The following is a 21129-nucleotide window of genomic DNA, read 5'->3' on the forward strand; positions in this document are numbered from 1 at the left end:
TGTGTGAAGCAGCTAGCTCAGTTTCCTATAATGCTACATGAGAGGGCTAAGAGATATCTCGAAACACCTCCACTCCACTTGTATTAAACAGTTATAGGCTTTGATCAGGCATTCCTAAACATCCAGAGTACTCCTGTCTCGTTTTTCTCATTAGGATTGCACAGGCTTGCCAGCGAAGATCTCATCATAAAACACAGGTAAATTACATTTGTGGTTTCAGTATGAAATGACATGTAACTTAAGTCAGCAGGTTATGTCAAACCATATAAAGTTTTCATCCATCCATCCGTCCATTACCCAAACCGCTTAACCTGCTCTCAGGGTCGCAGGGATGCTGGAGTGTATCCCAACAGTGACTGGGCAGCAGGCGGGGACACACCCTGGACAGGCCACCAGGCCATCACAGGGCCCCACCAGGCCATCACAGGGCTTTCAAATAGTGAAAAATTAAATTTCATTGAAAGCAAAAAACTTGCAAAGACAAATTTGAGCCATGATACTAAAAATGTTTGGCCCAAGGTTTTCTTTGGATAGTTTCATTCATATAACCTACAAAGTCTTGACAATCAAAGATTCACTTTGCCATTGGACCCAATGGAACCGATGTAAAGAAGGTTTGGTGCTCTGTAGGATGTGAAAGCTAAAATCAAAGGGAGAGACCCTTTTTATACAGCTAGAGAACAGACAGACTGTCTTTATACTACCGCCCTAATAGCCAGAACCCTACATCCTTAAATGATAGTTCCATGTTCAATAAACAACAGACACTGTAGCACACTATAGTGAAATAGTTTCATTGCATTACATTTAAAATCGGTCATGTACCTCGTGTTGTTAACGGTGACTTCAGTTAGAACCGTCAAGGTGTTCCTTTAGTTGTTGTTGCATTAAGCGACATGGTCTTATTTTGTCACAGGATGGCAGCACCAGACTCCCCCTGGATCTCCGGGGCATGGAAGCCAGCCTATTATAACGAAAAATACCAGGATTTATGGGCCCGAAGTCGAGAAAATCCAAGGATTAGAAGCACGAGTAAGTAATGAACTAACAGGTGCACACTAATCTTTTAGTCTGAACTGGCTCTTATGGAGACTCTCAGAAAGGTCACGTTAGCTGTTCAAGTCAAAACACATTGCAGAACATGTGAAGTGTTTTGCAGCCGATGAATTGATGTCAGCCTGTCTCAAATCAGTACAGTACAAACAGCAAGAACATTAGATAGATTGATGACTTTATTAATCCCCAGTGGGAAATTAAAACATCATAGCTGCCAGATACATTAAAATACACATGACAACAGGTACATACATTTTATTTAATATACTGTATTTCCCAGACTACACATCGCGCAGGAGTATAAGTCGCACTCAGCAAAAAACGTGTTGTTGTGAGGAAAAAACATAGCTAAGTCACTTCGGTGTATAAGGGGCATCTATATGGTGGTACCATAGAAATTAAATGACAGTAGAACAGACATTCCAATTCAAATCGTCATAGCAGGATGGTCAGAGCGGTGACCATTTTTATTTGAACCACTGCCATTGTCAAGAAGTGTTTTTCCCCCCTTTCTCCCCCCCAAATTGTATTCGGCTAATTACCCCACTCTTCCGAGCTGTCCTGATCGCTGCTCCACCCCCTCTGCTGATCCGGGGAAGGCTGCAGACTACCACATGCCTCCTGTGATACATTTGGAATCGCCGGCTGCTTCTTTTCACCTGACTGACAAGTTCCACCAGGGGGACGTAGCTTGTGAGAGGTTCACGCTCGTCCCCCCAGTTCCCCCTGGAACAGGCGCCCCGCCCCGACCGACCAGAAGAGGTGTTAGTGCAGCAACCAGGACACATACGCACACCCGGCTTCCCACCTGCAGACACATCCGTAGGGACGCCCGACCAAGCCGGAGGTAACACGGGGATTCGATCTGGCGATCTCCGTGTTGGTAGGCAACAGAATAGACTGCTACACTACGCGGACACCCACATTGTCAAGAACTGTGACTGCTGTAGCGGGCTAACTTCTGTATAAACTTCCGTATTAACTGACTTGCGGCAAGTTGCAAACCTTTTTTTTCTTCTTTTTTTTTAAGTCGCATACTCACTGAATTGAGGTTTTGCAGCAACGACCAAACGAGCAGTGGAATAGTCAGAATATGAACATTTATGGCCCCACTGACGTGTGTTGGCACCATGACTGCTAACAACAATCGCCGTTTTCTTTGGAACTACTCATATGACCAAAGCAAACAGTTCAATGTCCATTATACCCTCATTCAGTTTGAATGGGTGGTGCAGTATTTTCAAATGAGTCACAAGAATAAACAGTGCCATCTAGTGGCCGTAGTTGAAATGCAGTGTATTCCACCCATCCATTATCCAAACCGCTTATCCTGCTCTCAGGGTCGCGGGGATGCTGGAGCCTATCCCAGCAGTCACTGGGCAGCAGGCGGGGAGACACCCTGGACAGGCCGCCAGGCCATCACAGGGTCGTGTATTCGTCTGACAAAATTACATTGTATAAATCATGTCGGAATATAAGTTACAGGACCAGCCAGACGAGTAAAAATACAGCAACTTATTGTCCGGGAAATATGGTAAATACTTTATTTAATATTAATTATTTGGTAGCACTTTACAATAAGCCATACTTTATGAAAGGTTTATAAGTTGTATGTGGTTACTGATTACTTTATTCATTGTTATAGCTCATTTACTCACATTATCAATTATGGGTGCATTATAAATCAGTAGTAAGTTAGTATAACATATCAATAAAGCTACTTTTTGGTTTGGGGGGGGCACATTTTATCAATATGAGGTCCTCTTCGTTCTCTTGGAAACCATGTGCTCTTAACCAAGTTCATGGTTAAGTTAAGATAGTGGTTAAGTTTAGGATTAAGGTTAGGTAGTGCATAGTGAGGCTAACCATACAATGGTTTTTCTTTCTTCGTCTAATCACTTTGTTTCCAAGAGAATGTCTGTAGAGAGGGATGGAGCGGGAGATTGACAGGTGGATTGGTGCAGCATCAGCAGTAATGTGGACGTTGTACCGGACCGTTGTGATGAAAAGGGAGCTGAGCCGGAAGGCAAAGCTCTCAATTTACCAGTCAGTCTTTGTTCCAACCCTTACCTATGGTCATGAGCTTTGGGTAGTGATCGAAAGGGTAAGATCGCAGATATAAGCAGCTGAAATGAGTTTCCTCCGTTGGGTGTCTGGGCTCAGCCTTAGAGATAGGGTGAGGAGCTCGGACATCAGGAGGGAGCTCAAAGTAGAGCCGCTGCTCCTTCACGTCGAAAGGAGCCAGTTGAGGTGGTTCAGGCATCTGATCAGGATGCCTCCTGGGCGCCTTCCTTTGAAGGTTTACTGGGTACAGCCAAGTGGGAGGAGACCCCGGGGTAGACCCAGAACCTCTGGAGGGACTACATGTCCAATCTGGCCTGGGAACGCCTTGGGATCCCCCAGGAGGAGCTGGAGGGTGTTGCTGGGGAGGGGGACATCTGGAGTGCCCTACTTAGCTTGCTGCCACCGCGACCCCGGAGAAGCGGCTGATGATGAATGCATGAGTGAATGTCTGTAGAGACTTTCCCCATGTGGGCTTGCTACCTAGAAATCCCCAAAAAATATTTTTATTAATACATTTAACATTTTATTATGGATTCATAATGCATTAATATGAGTTATTGATATTCATAAAGTAGTTAGTACCGATTCATAAACCATAAAATGCATAAAATGGCTTGCTGTATATTGGATCAGAATACTACAGGCTCATAGACGTCTCAAAATGAAGCAGCGCTGCATTTAGCCAAGGATGCCAAGGTTGAGAAGAAAGACGGTGTGGTAGTTATGTCTTTTCTTTGATAATTTCCCTCTCTATTTTTTATTCTGTGTTTTCCCCAGGTTTTCCCAGCACAGCCAAGAAAGATGCCAGCTGCCATGAAGGAGAGTCTACTGTCTCCATTGTGCCAGACAGTTGTGGTGTCTACGGCACCTTTTATGTGGACCTGGCAGGCAATGCCCTCAAGACCTTCAACAGCCCTGGGCGTTGTCCCAAGATGCACCACGCAAACCCTCATCAGCCAGGCACTGAGACCATTTGCATATCCACTAAGCCGCCAGCAAAGACCCCTTCCCCTGGCACCCATGCAGCACTACCGTGGAAACACGCCGTCCGTTCCCAACCCAAGATGGGCGTGCTAAGGGACTCGTGGGAGAAAAACCACAGCAAGCAAGGTGTGGCGTTGCAGATGGTAGTGAATGTCCTGTGAATTGTCACCACCAGTATTTCCTCTCCTAATCTCTCTCTCTCTCTTTGTATCTCTGCCCCTCTCATACATCTATTTTGTTATAGAATTTGTGTTCATGACAGATACTTAAAAAAAAAACTCCATCCTCAGGTGAGGGTTCAGGGAAACCTGTATGAGATGGATCGATGAATTTGACATGAGATGGAAAACTGAGATGGCTCGTTCTTTCTTGTTCCCCCAGTGGTGCATGCAGTGAGCAGCGTCCCGTTGGTGCCGACTAGGAACCAGGCTTATCCATCCAGCGCCTACCAGCAGAGATTTAGTCATCTACCTCCAAATCGACTTGGTACAGCGAAATATCAGCACGGTAGATGAACCCTGTTTAGCACCCTCACTCTTGTCTCACCAACGAGAGAAACGGAGAGACAGAGATGGAGACCAGCATTCCCATGTGTTCTGGAAAATATGGAAATTTATTGATGAGTTTTCCAGTCTTGGAAAACACCTGGAGATGACTAAATGTCCAGGAATTATTAAGGTCATGGAAAATCGTACAACAAAATCAAAATGTTACCGGCTGAGATGGCGTAATTTCAGTGTAATCTTTACCTGAGAGGGCATGTTTTTAGCCATTTTTAAGCACTGAGATTGCACATTAGTGCTTGAAGTTTAAGGGGCAAATACATCTGTCATAATTCAGTCATTTCAAATGCTATCCATAGTACTAATGATGTCCTGTTTTTACCGAAATCAGCCTGGATGGATTATAAGCACAGTGGCACCACTTACATTGGCAGGGGTGACCTGAGTTTCTATCATAGGCAAGTTAGCGGGAGCTCTGAGGAAGTAAATATTAGGAAGCACCAATCTCTTATATATTTGGCACAATATGCTGTTGCATGTGTACAGTTACTTACCTTGGGTTTGTATTGGTTTGTTAAGGTGGACATTTGGAGTGCGTCAAACTTGTGGGCTCTCCTCGCGTCCTGCAGTATTCCGCTTCACTACAGCTGGTCGACATGCTGCCCAGCCCGCCGCCATTACCCGTAGATGACACCACAGACACACACAGCCTCACTTCAGATGAAGGGTGAGGATCACATATGGATGCACACACAATTCAGACTGGGCCATGGACACACACACACACACACACCCACACACACACACACAGCTCATTTCCATCCAGCAACATGAGAACTATCCACCAGAATGTTGTCCATATAAAAAAGTTGAGCACATCTGTTGTTTGAGTAAGTATGAATAAGTAACAGTAGGAATATTGTCAAATTTCCATGATGTTCTTCAACTGGTAGACTGTCGACGTTTTTCATTGACAAATGGCTGATAGTAAAGGTGCAATGACCTAATTTCAGCTAAATTTGCAATATGTCGGGGCATCCGGGTGGCGTGGTGGTCTATTCCATTGCCTACCAACACGGGGATCACCATTCGAATGCCCGTTACCTCTAGCTTGGTCAGGCGTACCTACAGACACAATTGGCCGTGTCTGCAAGTGGGAAGCCGGATGCGGGTACGTGTCCTGGTCGCTGCACTAGCGGCTCCTCTGGTCGGTCAGGGTGCATGTTAAGGGGAGGAGGGGGAACTGGGGGGAATAGCCTGATCCTCCCATGTGCTACGTCCCCCTGGTGAAACTCCTCTCTATCAGGTGAAAAGAAGCAGCTGGCGACTCCACATGTATGGGAGGAGGCATGTAGTAGTCTGCAGCCCTCCCTGGATCAGCAGAGGGGGTGGAGCAGTGACCGGGACGGCTTGGGAGAGTGGGGTAACTGGATGGGTACAATTGGGGAGAAAAGGGGGAAAAAATCCCAAAAGATTTTTGCAATCTGTCTGAAAATTCACTGGCAGGTAGCACATTTTGGTCCTTGTAGGATCAGCATTGTCATTTGGGGCAGTTAGGACCAATTTCTTTCTCTGAGATGATTGGTAATGATGGGCCCAGATGTTTTTGAGAAAATAAAATTATCTTATACCCAATTTGGGCTAAAAAAAAAAAATGTTTCAGAATTGACATCACCATGTACACATGTGCAAGTCATTTCACAAAGGATGCATTTTAAGGCAAACTGGGCCCATTAATCATGTTGCACTAAAACTCTTACTGCTTGATCACTTTTTTTAATAACCATTTGTTATAAATTCTTCATCAACGGACCTTTGAAAGTTTAAAATCTGCATATCCCTGGTGAAATTATGTAACCCCTTTTAATTCTATAATATTGTGATGCATATTTTTAAAGAAATTAAAGAATATCTCAATGTTGTTGTTTTTTTTTCAGTATCGTTTAACCATTAACCCAAATCTCTTACCCCCCCCCCCCAGCTCAAGCCGTTCAACCAAGCTAACCGTAGACATGGGGTCTCGTCAATCATTGTGTGCTGCGTCAGGCCACCGTGGGCACCCGGGATCCCTCAGCACTAACACAGGACCCTCGTACAGCTGCCTGTCCACCGCATCCTACTGCATGTCGCTGGATGAGGAGCAGGGGGCTTCACTGACTTCGCAGGAAGTCACCCAGTATTTGGAGCTCAGCTCCAAGACCAAGAGACCCAGGTAAGGTTGGGATATACCCTTTAAAAAAAAAAAATCCCCCCTTTTTCTCCCCAATTGTACCTGTCCAATTAGCCCACTCTTCTGAGCCGTCCCGGTTGCTGCTCCACCCCCTCTGCTGATCTGGGGAGGGCTGCAGACTACCACATGCCTCCTCCCATACATGTGGAGTCACCAGCCGCTTCTTTTCACCTGACAGTGAGGAGTTTCACCAGGGGGACGTAGCACATGGGAGGATCACGCTATTCCTCCCAGTTCCCCCTCCCCCCTGGACAGGCGCCCTGATCAACCAGAGGTGCTAGTGCAGTGACCAGGACACATACCCACCCACAGACACAGCCAATTGTGTCTGTAGGGACACCCAGCCAAGCCAGAGGAAACGGAATAGACCGCTACGCTACCCAGACACAATATACCCCTTTTTGACCGACACGGGGCCGGTGACAACTCCTGAACTGAACCTAAACTCAAACTGTTCAGAGTGTTTGTTAATGTGCATCTGCTGTATACACTGATTCGTCTGTCCCCTGCATGCAGCTCTATCATCCTTACATTCACATTTACCTGCAAGTTACTCACTCTCTTATTAGCTGCCTTGGATATAAGCATCTGTTTAATGACTTTAAATATAAATGTAAATACAAATATAAATGTTTGGACCACAAAAAAACTTGTTCTCGGCTGGCGAGGTCGGCGGCTCTGTTCTGGCCCCATTTAGCTGTCGGTCTTGAACCAAGGAACTCGTGGCATTGGGGCCAGGGGAGCGAGGTAATGTCGCCACCTAAATGCCAGTTTATAGTTCGGGAATTTATATTCGCCGATCATCGTCGTCATAATGTCAACACCATCCCATCACTGCTCCACTGTGATGCTGGATGCTGTCACTAGTAAAAAGTATAAGCACATGAGTGATAATAGACCCTGTCACTGAAGTTTAGATGTGACATTTTCAATCAAAGTATGATTCTCTGTTATAAATGGATGATGTGGTGGTTGGAATAAGAACATTGCAGGTAGCAGTTAACTTGTGACCCGTTTTTTAATAACTGTTAGTAATAATTTCATAATTGACCTTTTTTGATAATTGTTAGAGCGACACATTCTTTATAAGTGGAGCTTTGAAGGTTAAAAGCTGCTTAAAGCTGGTGAAATTATGTAGCCGCTTTTGCAACACATATTGTAAAAAAACAATGTTGTCATGCTAGTGGGAGAAGGTTATTAGAGATCTGAGTGGACCGGCATTTGCAACATAGCGAAGGAGCGTGTCTAGATGGCAAGAGGAAACTGTAGTTTCAATCCATGGTTTTAGTCCTTCAGGAAATTGCAAAGGTTTATTTTCTATATCAAAGCCTAAGTGTTGACCAGACAATTACACATTCTCTGCAGTGTCCTGTCGGAGCAGCTCCCCTCTCTGATACGTCCCTTCACCCCGACCATGGGCTACCTCTGCGGGCCGCTCCCCTCTGTTCATCTGGAGGGTACCGTTGCTGGCGAGCAGGAGGCTCGGCCAACCGGCTCACAACGTGCCCGCTTCCAGAGCACGCCCTCTTCCTGCTATAGTGAATGGGATGGGTCACTCTGGAACAGCTGGGGCTCGGTGACGGAGGGCAACATGGCCAGCGCCCGTACCAGCTTCATCAGCTCAGTGGACAGCTCCTCAATGAGCGACGCCAACTTTGCCCGTGTCCTGGCTGCAGCAGCTGGGTCCATAAGTGGAGCCTCCCTGTCGGGTAAGTTGAGAAAAAAAATCTTTGATCTGATTCCCATTTGAAACCTGTAGTGTGAATCCAGGGTTCCAACGCAGGTGTTAAATTTGATCATTTCTGAGGCTCATCAGGTTTGGGACATGCATGCAAATCTGGAAAAGCAGCAGAAGACTGATGTTGCAAATGTATAGTCTAGTAGGCCTCTTGCAGGGTAAATTGTTCTAAACATTAATCATTCATCCATCCATTATCCAAGCCGCTTATCCCAACTGGGGTCGCGGGGATGCTGGAGTCTATCCCAGCAGTCATTGGGCGGCAGGCGGGGAGACACCCTGGAGAGGCCGCCAGTCCATAACAGGGCCAACACATTCACACCTAGGGGCAATTTAGTATGGCCGATTCACCTGACCTGCATGTCTCTGGACGGTGGGAAGAAACATGAACCAGTCAAGCTAATTACAAAAAAACAAAACAAACAATTTTGTAAAAGTTATGGGTTCTAGGTTTGCAAAACATCTGGGAAACTGGTTTTGAGTGTATATACAGATGACACTACAAAAGTTTAGAGGGTGACAGTTAGTCTGTTGTGTGTACTGTGGTCGTCCACTAGATAGCGCACTCTGTCAAATAATCCATGAAGATTATTGTATTGCACTCCGACACAGCTGCTCCAGGCATGTAGCAGCAGGACCACTGAGGAAAGGGGGAATAATATGCAAAAATCCATGAGGCAAGAAACGTGACGTAGCATTAATTGTTTTGTGCCTCACATTACTGTAATTTGGTACTATTAATTCTCTGTATATTGATGTTAAATGAATTTGACAGGCCTTTTAATATTTAGCATCTTAAATGTCTCGTTTGAATATGTCCCTATGTACTTGTTTGTGTGTCAGTCTGTGTATTTGTGTGTACCCAAAGTGCGAGCATTTGCAAGTCATAGTGGGTCCTCCAACTGTGTGTTTGATTCTTTGGGTGTATGTTTTATTTTCTTGGTACAATAGACAAAGCCACTTGGTACAATATCCAAGGTGGCACCAAGCAATTACTTAAGACCTTTCAGCAAATTGAGCCACCAGACAGGAAGCCCTCCCCACACCACCACCCCATCAGTCACTGCTTTTGTTGGAGGCATTAAATTCAACCCCTTTTAACTCCTGTTTTGCCAAAGAGTGATGCCGCTATATAACTCCCTGTAGACCTTTACTGTCAAAGACACGGCACCTCCCTTTGGTGCTCACGTAAAGGAAGAGGGTACACGAGGGAGCAGGGAGGTGGTTTTTGGAGACAGACTATTTATGACAAAGAAAATCAGATGACTTTTTTTTACAAGCAACTTTACAATTAGGGGTGGCGCGGCAGTTAGCACAGTCGCCTCACAGCAAGTAGATCCTGGGTTCGAGCCCCGGGGTAGTCCAACCTTGAGGGTCGTCCCGGGTCGTCCTCTGTGTGGAATTTGCATGTTCTCCCTGCGTCTACGTGGGTTTCCTCCGGGGGCTCCGGTTTCCTCCCACAGTCCAAAGACATGTAGGTCAGCTGAATTGGTCGTACTACATTGTCCCTTGGTGTGTGTGTGTGTGTGTGTGTGTGTGTGTGGGTGGGTGGGTGGGCCCTGTGATGGTCTGGCAGCCTGTCCAGGGTGTCTCCCCGCCTGCCGCCCAGTGACTGCTGGGATAGGCTCCAGCATCCCCGCAACCCTGAGAGCAGGATAAGCGGTTTGGATAATGAATGACTGAACTTTACCATTAGTCACTTAAATCACAAATAATGGGGCGTCTGGGCAGCCTAGCAGTCTATTCCGTTGCCTACCAACACGGGGATCGCCGGTTCGAATCCCCGTGTTACCTCCGGCTTGGTCGGGCGTCCCTACAGACACAATTGGCCGTGTCTGTGGGTGGGAAGCCGGATGTGGGTATGTGTCCTGGTCGCTGCACTAGCGCCTCCTCTGGTTGGTTGGGGCACCTGTTTGGGGGGGAGGGGGAACTGGGGGGAATCGCGTGATTCTCCCATGTTCTACATCCCCCTGGTAACACTCCTCACGGTCAGGTGAAAAGCGGCTGGTGACTCCACATGTATGGGAGGAGGCATGTGGTAGTCTGCAGCCCTCCCCGGATCGGGAGAGGGGGAGGAGCAGGGACCAGGGCGGCTCGGAAGGGTGGGGTAATTGGCCAGGTACAAATGGAGAGAAAAAGGGGAGGGGGGGGATCACAAATAATTGAGATCAGTCTCATCAAATGATTCAGTGGAAGTGTCTCTGCTGCAGCCAGACTGTTTTCCAAGTTTAACATGAAGTACTTCGGGAATGAGTTCATGTACTTTGGGAATGAGTTCATGTAGTTTCGTAGTAAAGTTGTCAGCATCTGTAGGAGTATTAAGGTTATAGAGACACTTTGCGTATTAAGAGGTAACTGGAAGTTCACGAGTTGTCTGACAAGTCTTCAGTACGTTAAAAAGATTGCAGGAGTAGTTCGGCCGTATTCGACTGGTTAAAATGCCAAGAGCGGTATCTGGTCTTCTTTCCCAGCAGCTTTTTATTGACCATTACCAGGACCTGGTCCCCTGCATCCTTAATAAGCTCGAGTGTGTTCATGCTAGAGCCTGCATCGACTATTAATGAATAAATAATGAGAGGGAAATAGACTCACTCTGAAAACATTGCTTCTGCAGGGACGGAGTATCGTGTAGTTTGCTTTTTACACACTTTACATGTGGGATTCTGCATCTTTATCATGACAAAGTGTTGGAAATCTGCCTGCATCACTTTTTGCCTGATGGTGAGGAACTTTTGAGGTTGGTGTACTTGAACTCGCCAGAATCCCAAAAAAATATCAGGTGATCCGCAGCCGGGCTCTTTTCGTGCTGCATGAAAATAGCTTTGTGCGTTTTCAGTGACAACCGGCTGCTTCAAAAAGCCCTCCAACTTTGCTTTTCCCTCGAGAGTCAACTTTAAAGTCCTTCTTGAAGGGTCTTGAAATATTTACCTTTTCAAATATAAAAACGTGCCTCGGAGGGTAGGAAAATGTCTTGTTGAATATACAGCGGATATGAAAGTCTACACACCGCTGTTAAAATGGCAGGTTTTTGTGATGTAAAAAAATGAAACCAAGATGAATCATGTCAGAATTTTTCCCACTCTTTTTTGTATTTTTTTTATTTCAACCTATAAAAACAAAGTGAAAAACAATCAGAAACATTTTAGGGGTAAAAAAAGAAAAATACAGAACTTAAAATAATAACCTTGTTGCGTAAGCTTGCTCACCTTTTTATAACTGGGGATGTGGCCGTGTTCAGAATTAACCAATCACATTCAAACTCATGTTAGATACGAGTTAGTAGGCGTCCGGGTGGCGTGGCGGTCTATTCCGTCGCCTACCAACACAGGGATTGCCAGTTCGAATCCCCATGTTACCTCCGGCTTGGTCAGACGTCCCTACAGGCTCAATTGGCCGTGTCTGCGAGCAGGAATCCGGATGTGGGTATGTGTCCTGGTCGCTGCACTAGCGTCTCCTCTGGTCGGCCGGGGCAATCTGCAGCCCTCCCCAGATCAGCAGAGGGGGTAGAGCAGCGCCCGGGACGGCTCGGAAGAGTGAGGTGATTGGCCGGGTACAATTGGGGAGAAAAGGGGGGGGTAGCAGTTAGTCTACACCCGCCATCAATTAAAGTGACTGATTAACCCCAAATAAAGTTCAGCGGTTCCTGTAGGATTTTCCTGACCTCTTCTTGGTTGCAGAAGCCAAGGTTCACAAAGGTCCTACAAAGCATGAAGGGGATCTCAGTGTTGACAGGTATCGATCAGGAGAGGGCTACAGAATAATTTCCAAGGCGTCAGATGTGCCATGGGATACAGTGAAGACAAACATCAACAAGTGGAGAAAATATGGCACAACAGTGACATCACCAAGAACAGGACGTCCCTCCAAAACTGATGAGAAGACCAGGAGAAAACTGGTCTGGGGGGCTGCCAAGAGGGCTACGGCAGCATTAAAGGAGCTGCAGGAATTTCTGCCAAGTCCTGGTTGTTCCCTACATGTGACAACCATCTCCTGTGTTCTTCATATGTCTGGGCTATGGGGTAGGGTGGCAAGACGGAAACCTTTTCACATTGGGAAAAAAAAACCCATCCAAGCCCGGCTGAATTTTTCCAAAAGATACATCCAGTCTCCCAAAACCATGTGGAACAATGTGTTTTGGTCTGAAGAGATGAAGGTTGAACTTTTTGACCATAATTCCACAAGGTATATTTGGTGCAAAAACAACACAGCACATCACCAGAAGACCACCACACCCACGGTGGAGCGTGGTGGTGGCACCATCAGGCTTTGGGGCTGCTTTTCTTCAGCCGGAACTAGAGCTCTAGTCAAGGTGGAGGGTATCATGAATAGCCCCACATACCAGACACCTTCAGGCGTCTGCTAGAAATCTGAAGATGAATTTCCCTTTTCAGCACCACAACGACCCAACGCACACATCCAATTCAACAAAGATAAGTAATTCACCAAAAAAACATTTGTTTTGGAAAGGCCCAGCCCGAGCCCAGACCTGAGTCCGAATGAAAATCTGTGGGGTGGCCTGAGGAGGGCTGGGCACCGGCGATGCCCTCGCAATTTGACAGATCCGGAATGTTTCTGCAAGGAAGAGTGGGAAAATATTACCAAGTCAAGATGTGCCGAGCTGACAGACTCTTACCCAACAAGTCTGAGTGCTGTGATGAAACCAAGAGGTGCTTCGACGGAGTCTTCGTTTAGGAGTGTGCACTCTTATGCAGCCAGGTTACTGCACATCTTGTACTTTTTAAAGGTTGCAGTTTCACGTTAAAGGTGGGAAAAGTTCTGACATGATTCATCTTGCTTTCTTTTAACCTTACAAAAACCTGCCATTTTAACAAGGGTGAGTGGACTTTTTGTACCCGCTGTACTCGCTGTGCTCGATACTGCCCGGCATGTTAATGATTCATTTTGTCCTGTGTTTAGACTTCTCACCGCCGGCCTCTCCTCTCAGCACCATTTACTCTCCGTTCCACGGGGATGGGGACTCGTTTGGGGATTCAGAGCCCATGCCGGCCTGGGACTGGAATATGGCCTGGATGGAGGAGATGGAGGCCCAGTACAAAGCCCAGTACCCCAGTCAGAACATCACACCCTTTGATGGAGAGGTAGGCTACAACGACTGGGCAGACACCAGCGGGAGTGCAAGACGGTGAGAAGGGACAAAACTGACACGCCAGCGAGCGTTGGCCGAGTCGGTGGAGTAGACCACGAGTCTAAACAACCGGTGTTGAGATGTAGAGATGTTCTCAGTTATGAATGGAGGCATATTTTGGTTTGACACATAACTGCAGCCAATTAATCAATATTGGGGTTACCTTCTTCTGTACGGGGTACAGATTTTCCACTTTCACCTCAGGGCAGGCCATCCACCGTGTACATCTCATGAGTTTCCTTAACATTTTAAATCGGACGCTGAACTCGATCTGTGCTGCTCTCACTCCAAAAGTGTGTCATGAAACACTTGTTTGGCACGTTCATATCCACTGTGTGTTTCGAGAGGCAAGCAAAGAGACGATGCAATAATGTGAAAAGACAGCCATCAGGATTTTTTTTTTTTTCCTCCGAGAAAGCTGTGTTTGAGTTCGGGTTAGGGTTCTTCAAAGTATTTTGGAAGAATTAAGGTGTATACATGTATTGCAGGATGTTCTAAGGATTATGGTCCTACCAAATAAAACATACCATTGCCGCTTTGTGTTATATAGACCATTGTGTTGATTTGCTCATAATGAAGTATCAGTATGCAGCAGATTCAACATTAATTTAAATAACTGTTAAATGCATTCCAGACCACTGACTTTCCTCTTGCTGAACTCGCTCACTGTGGTGACATGGATCGCTTATGTACATTCATTCCACTCTTATGACGTCAGGCCAAATCTGTGTCAGCCAATACCTAGTTAAAAGTATGTTGGGGCGTCCGGGGGGCGTGGCGGTCTAATCCGTTGCCTACCAACATGGGGCTCAGCAGTCCGAATCCCCGTGTTACCTCCGGCTTGGTCGGGCGTCCCTACAGACACAATTGGCCGTGTCTGATTGGGAAGCCGGATGTGGGTATGCGTCCTGGTCGCTGCACTAGTGCCTCCTCTGGTAGGTCAGGGCGCCTGTTCAGGGGGGAGGGGGGAACAGCGTGATCCTCCCAGGGTGCTACGTCCCCCTGGTGAAACTCCTGTCAGGTGAAAAGAAGCAGCTGGTGACTCCACATGTATGGGAGGAGGCATGTGGTAGTCTGCGGCCCTCCCCGGATCAGCAGAGGGGGTGCAGCAGCGACCGGGACGGCTCGGAAGAGTGGGGTGATTGGCCGGGTACACCTGGGAAGAAAAAGGGGGAACCCCCCCCCCAAAAAAAAACGTATGTAGAGTGTTTCATTTTTTTATTTTATCTTTTTTGGGGGGGGGTCCCATGTGGGTTTTTTTGGGAGGGGGTCCCACGTGTTTGTTTTTTTTGTTGTTCCCCCCCCCATGTGTTTTCATGTTAACTTGAACTAACTGAAGGTTTGTTAAATAACTTTTAATTTTAGTACAGATTTGAGAGTCCCTGCTGTGTGCGTAGCTTAGTTCTTGCATAATTATTATTGAATTTTGTATAAACTGACCAAAACATAGAGTCAACACTTACACTCTGTTTTGTAAGATTTATAATTTTTTTTGTAATTTTCTTTATGTATTTCAGAAAATGTTCAATGACGATTAACAATTACAAGTGTAACATGTAATTTTTGTGTGCAGTGGCTTGAAGTATGGTGCAAGCTGAGTGGAAGAACATGAAGAATATTTGTATTTTCCTTGTTGTGTGACTATGTTTCACTATTTGAAGCTGAAATGATTCAGTGTGTCTTCCCTTGTGGCCTTGTTAATGAAAAACAGAAGAACTCAATCTCTGGCTGTATTAACTTTCCCCCCTCAGTCATTAAGATGCAGTCCCTGAAATTATGCACCACCTTCTTAAACACGAGCCAAAATAAAATCGATCTGTTCAAACTCCCAACTTAGCGAGTCGGTATCAACACCCTCTCCAAAAACATCCATCCATCCATCATCCGAACCGCTCATCCTGCTCTCAGGGTCGCGGGGAGGCTGGAGCCTATCCCAGGAGTCACTGGGCGGCAGGCGAGGAGACACCCTGGACAGGCCTCCAGGCCATCACACAGGGCCCACACACACACACACCCACACACACACACACCCACACACACACTTTCATTCACACCTAGGAGCAGTTTAGTACGGCCGATTCACCTGACCCACATGTCTTTGGACCGGGGGGGGGGGGGATCTTGTCCAGAAAGGGCCAGTGTGGGTGCAGGTTTTTGTTCCAACCAAGCAGTTACATACCTGATCCCACTAATTAACCAGTAGAGTCTTTGCTTTGAGGAAACTGGAGCCCCCGGAGGAAACCCACACAGACACGGGGAGAACATGCAAACTCCACACAGAGGACGACCCGGGCCGACCCCCAAGTTGGGACTACCCCGGGGCTCGAACCCAGGACCTTCTTGCTGTGAGGCAACCGCGCTAACCGCTGCGCCACCGTGCCGCCCAATTCAAAACACTGCTAAAAAAAACAACCGTTGGTACAATGAATCGGCATCTGTGTGTGCGTGTGTAGACAAACCTCTTTAGACTCTGCAACATAATTTTCCTTCAGTCAATATGAATTATGCACGTGTGCTGGTACGGTAAACACCGCCACCTTACGAAAGTTTCTCTTCATGACTGCACAGCACAGCAAACATGTTGGGTGAGAAACCATCAATGAAGGAATACACCATTTGACAGCAAAGTACTATGAAAATACAGTTAATCCAACTACAGTACTGTATTATTTACAGTACAGTAAACAACTAAGAGGGAAAAAACTTTCACGTGTTACCTTCTTAATCATCTCGTCTCTGGACTGGGTCAAGCCACAGACCTTCATCCCCCCTGGAGGGGGGGGGGGTCCCCCCCTGGATGGACTCCAGTGTCCCCACATGCTTCTTCCATCGCTTGCAGAAGGTCTCTCTACTCATAAGGATTTCTGTTGTATACCTTCTGCCGCCGCCGTGCTGAGAGAATGTCCTCTGTGGGGCTGGGGAGTGGAAGAAATGCAGTGAGACTTTGTCCCAAATGGCAGCATAGTGTTGGGTGCTCTGGCTGCCCTGCGGCCCTCGGTTCTTCTTCAGGTACGTTATCCTGAGGGTGATTGAGGAAAGCCAGCAGTTATGTGGGCCCAGCGTGGCATGGCCGTGGAGGATCCCACAACTTCCGATGGCGGCACACAGCATCACACCCAACGCCACCCTGGCCGGGGACTTCCACAATGACCTGATGGTCAGTGATCATCTTCCCCTTTTGGTGAGGTCAAATCCAGCTCCATCAGTAAAGATGGACCTATGGAGGGTGTCTCTGTATATTCTCTATGTGGGCACAGTATTACAAATACAGTATGTGAATCACAACGCTAAAAATGCATCACAGTAGGTTACGCATTACTGTGGATCACCGTATTGCCTTTACTAGTACTGCTGAAACACATGACCCAAAAGTACTGGACTGGCTTGTACATATTCCAAGCACGGGTCTTTTACTCTACGTGAACTCCTTTCAGAAAGGAACGCAGTCGGCCCGCTTTGTGGTTTTGATTCAGTTGTGCATGAGGATGCGGCCAATAGTTGCAACACTAATCTGTTTAGAAGAATAGAATAGAATAATGCTGACGAATAAATAAAGAACAGAATAGATTGGGTGGCGCAGGGGTTAGCGCGGTCGCCTCACAGCAAGAAGGTTCTGGGTTTGAGCCCCGGGGTAGTCCGACCTCGGGGGTCGTCCTCTGTGTGGAGTTTGCATGTTCTCCCCCTGTCTGCGTGGGTTTCCTCCCACAGTCCTGAGACATGTAGGTCAGGTGACTCGGCCGTACTACATTGTCCCTCGGTGTGTGTGTGTGTGTGTGTGTGTGAGCCCTGTGATGGCCTGGCGGGCCTGTCCAGGGTGTCTCCCTGCCTGCCGCCCAATGGCTCCAGCATCCCTGAGGGCAGGATAAGTTTGGATAATGGATGAATGAATAGAATACACTTTGTCATTTGTACATGCAATGAAATTCATTCTGCATTTAACCCATCCTAGCTGTGTAGCCGTCTGTGTAGCTAGGAGCAGCTGCAGCGCCCGGGGACCAACTCCAGTTCTTCTTTCTGTTGCCTTGCTCAGGGGCAAAGACAGGCGTATTAACCCTAACATGCATGTGTTTTTGATGGAAACCAGAGTACCCGGAGAAAACCCACCGCAGACACGGGGGAACATGCAAACTCCACACAGAAAGGACCTGGGGTGGCCTGGGGTTCGAACCCAGGACCTTCTTGCTGTGAGGCAGCAGTGCTAACCAGGATTCCCATGTTTCCAACTGCGGTTTGTGATACGTTGACGGGAGCCATGGCCTGCCTCCACCAGGACGTCGTCTGCCAAAATACAGCAAATATTGTCAGGCTTTGGTCATCCACTTCTACAAACACGTGTACAAATCTCAAGGGCAGAAGAGACAGGACTGTACTGTAATGTCTTCTCTCTCCCCGCTCAGCACAGCACAGGTACAAACATCAACAGCAGCGGGAGAGCCGAGTGCAGCATTCCGGTGGTGCAGCACGGGACCGCCGTAGATAAATGACCTGTTTTCTTATCTGAAGGTGCCGATTATTGATGCAGCTGTGAAGCAGCTCAAATTTGGTCGGACTCTTTGGCCAGCTTCCCTCATCGCCACTCCGTGGACTACGACACGGTCAACCAGAAGTAGCCCGAATCTCATCGGACAAACGTTCCCCTTCCCCTTCCAGCTTTCGCAGCATTGTTAGGTTCCCATTGTTCCACAGCATGTGAACGCGGCTGTGGTCCCATAAACACTCGGAGAGATTCTGACTGGTGTGTGGTCGGTTTCGCTGCTTTGTGTTTTGCACCTGGAGAATTGAGAGTCCAGGTTGTGATGGCCCAGTTAATTGTGTTGAACGCTAGTGGTTTCTGAATGAGCACATTGTGCAACCTTTGTTTTTATGAAGGGATTTGACTTGACAGTTTTGTAAGTGTTTAGGGTTTTAGGAGAGGAGTGTCTCTTTCGGGGGCTGATGGAATGGTCTGGGAGTCTCATAGAATCAGCTTTAGTATGTACATGAGGAGTGTGTACAGGAGTGTTTAAAATGTGCCCACTAAAACCATCACAAAATACAGTTACAAGTTGGAAGGAGTCATTTAAAAGATCATATTGATAAGATTATTCACGCAGTGTTCCTCAGGGCGGCACAGTGGCGCAGTGGTTAACATGGTCGCCTCACAGCAAGAAGGTCCTGGGTTCGAGCCCCGGGGTAGTCCAGCCTTGGGGGTCGTCCCGGGTCGTCCTCTGTGTGGAGTTTGCATGTTCTCCCCGTGTCTGTGTGGGTTTCCTCCGGGGGCTCCGGTTTCCTCCCACAGTCCAAAGACATGCAGGTCAGGTGACTCGGCCGTACTACATTGTCCCTAGGTGTGTGTGTGTGTGTGTGTGTGTGTGTGTGTGTGTGTGTGTGTGTGTGTGGGGGGGGGCCCTGTGATGGACTGGCAGCCTGTCCAGGGTGTCTCCCCGCCTGCTGCACAATGACTGCTGGGATAGGATCCAGCATCCCCGCGACCCAGGGTAAGGATAAGCAGTTTGGATAATGGATGGCTGGTTTGGATAATGGATGGATGGATGGATGGATGTTCCCCAGGCTGTTCAATAGCCGAGAGACTTTAATGGCAAGGTTGCTACACCTTTAGTCCTGACCCTCGCCTTTGAAGGAGTAAGACTGACCTGGTTGAAGGCGCTCGGCTGCCTCGTCTTAGAAATAATAAAATCTCAAGACCAGTCTTAATACACATCGGTGGCCATTACGGGGAGGGTAAAATAGCGTGGGTTTTTTTTCCTTTCTTAATTTTGATATGCTGAATTAATTGTACATGGCCAATTATTCATTTATTCAGTTTGCTGTGAGTCATGGTAAGAGGTAATGGATCAGGTTCCCCGTTTGCCCAAGCGGTAAAAACATTACGGTGTCCTGTGCAGGACAAGCTGCCTAACAGGCCTTAGTTGAGCCCAAATTTACCGGACGTTAATCCGGCCTGAGGAAAATCAGGTTTTCTACTCTTGTATTTTTCAAGAGACGGTTTGTTAATTGAAAGTTATGCAAAATGATGGAAGTGCTGCTGTGGAAATGTGACCTGCTCCCCTCGGGAACCTTCCCCGTCACCACGATGAAACCGTTTCAGAAGCCTGTGGTGAGGGATTAAATCTTTTTTTTTTTTACCCTGATTTGATTTGACTATCGATGAATTGGCGTCAAGTCTGTCAGCTGGTCTGTTTTCCATTAGTTGCCTAGCAACGTCACACAAGTTGGCGAGCTAGCTATCGATAAGAAGTCTTATGAGCTCAGGGCCGCGCCACCTCAACCCCCTGGCTGTGCTCAGAGAGGCTTCGCTAAAACAGTCACAGCAAATCGAATGATACTTCTCCGGCTGAACAGAATGGATTCTGATATACATTATTGATCCCCGTGGGGGCAGGTCTTTCCCTGCCCTTAACCCATCCTAGCTGTGTAGCTAGGAGCAGTGGGCAGCCGCCGTGCAGCGCCCGGGGACCAGCTCCAGTTGGTCTTGCCCTGCCTCGCTCAGGGGCGCAGACGGGCGTATTAACCCCAACATGCATGTCTTTCTGATGGCGGGGGAAACCGTGGCACCCGGAGAAAACCCACCGCAGACACGGGGAGAACATGCAAGCTCCACACAGAGGACGACCCGGGATGTTCGAACCCAGGACCTTCTTGCTGTGAGGCGACGGAGCGAACCACTGGGCCGCCGTGCCAAAATGACACTCCTAACCATACTATTCCACGGTACAACTGCTCAGACGCCACTGAAATAAGTGGGCTTTGATAAGGTTGTGCAGACCTGCTCAGCATGAGACTTTCCTTTCTCGCCACGAACTAGCACGTGGTGCACGTGCACACCAGATGTCAGTCTTACTCAGATGGCCCGCTTCACCCTTATCTCAGCACAACAGTCATGGTTTTTAGCTTTCCTGGTCTTTCTAGATCAGTACTGCAGTGCCCCGCTGGTTGGCTCTGGCATCGGGACGCGGGGCCGTGTGCCAGATGGAAGGAGCTGCTACCCTGATTAAAGGACGCCAGAAGAAAACTTAAGTATCTTGTGACTGCAGACGGTTCCTAACTGGCGTGTCGGTGAGACGAGCCGCTCTGTTCTCGATGGCGACGGAGCAGAACTGGGCCAAAACCATACCTGATCTGCAGTAACAGCTCCTAATTAAAACCCAAAGGATGGAATCAGGAGCTCTGAATCCAATCTCTGCTGGTGTTTACGGAGACTCTCTCGTCTGTAAAACTTTACAGGCTTAATCTGATTTCTCACGCCGCGAGGCACGAGAAGAGCAGCGGCGACAACAAACGGTGAGCGGACGCAAAACGGCGCAAATTAAAACGTCGGAGGCACAGAGAGGAAGAAAGGAAGAAACCGAGTTTTTCTAATTCTAATTTTCTTGTTGTTGCTGCTGTTGCTCTAATCCAAGTCCGCTTG

At 47.6% G+C, this 21129-nt stretch overlaps 1 protein-coding gene across 1 annotated transcript in view; it reads left to right on the plus strand.

Annotated features, from left to right (window-relative positions):
• The window catches only part of robo4 (roundabout, axon guidance receptor, homolog 4 (Drosophila)), a 40942-nt gene extending 25699 nt beyond the window's left edge, over positions 1–15243 (plus strand). The window contains exons 12-19 of the mRNA XM_056285203.1: positions 155–197; positions 917–1032; positions 3898–4230; positions 4486–4611; positions 5187–5334; positions 6589–6819; positions 8203–8546; positions 13493–15243. Of these exons, the coding sequence (XP_056141178.1) occupies positions 155–197; positions 917–1032; positions 3898–4230; positions 4486–4611; positions 5187–5334; positions 6589–6819; positions 8203–8546; positions 13493–13722 (1571 nt within the window). The 3' untranslated portion in view covers positions 13723–15243. The remainder of the gene's footprint in view (positions 1–154; positions 198–916; positions 1033–3897; positions 4231–4485; positions 4612–5186; positions 5335–6588; positions 6820–8202; positions 8547–13492) is intronic.
• The last annotated feature ends 5886 nt before the right edge of the window (positions 15244–21129 follow it).

This window comes from Lampris incognitus, chromosome 8 (assembly GCF_029633865.1).
Source record: "Lampris incognitus isolate fLamInc1 chromosome 8, fLamInc1.hap2, whole genome shotgun sequence".
In the NCBI taxonomy this organism is placed as follows: domain Eukaryota; kingdom Metazoa; phylum Chordata; class Actinopteri; order Lampriformes; family Lampridae; genus Lampris; species Lampris incognitus.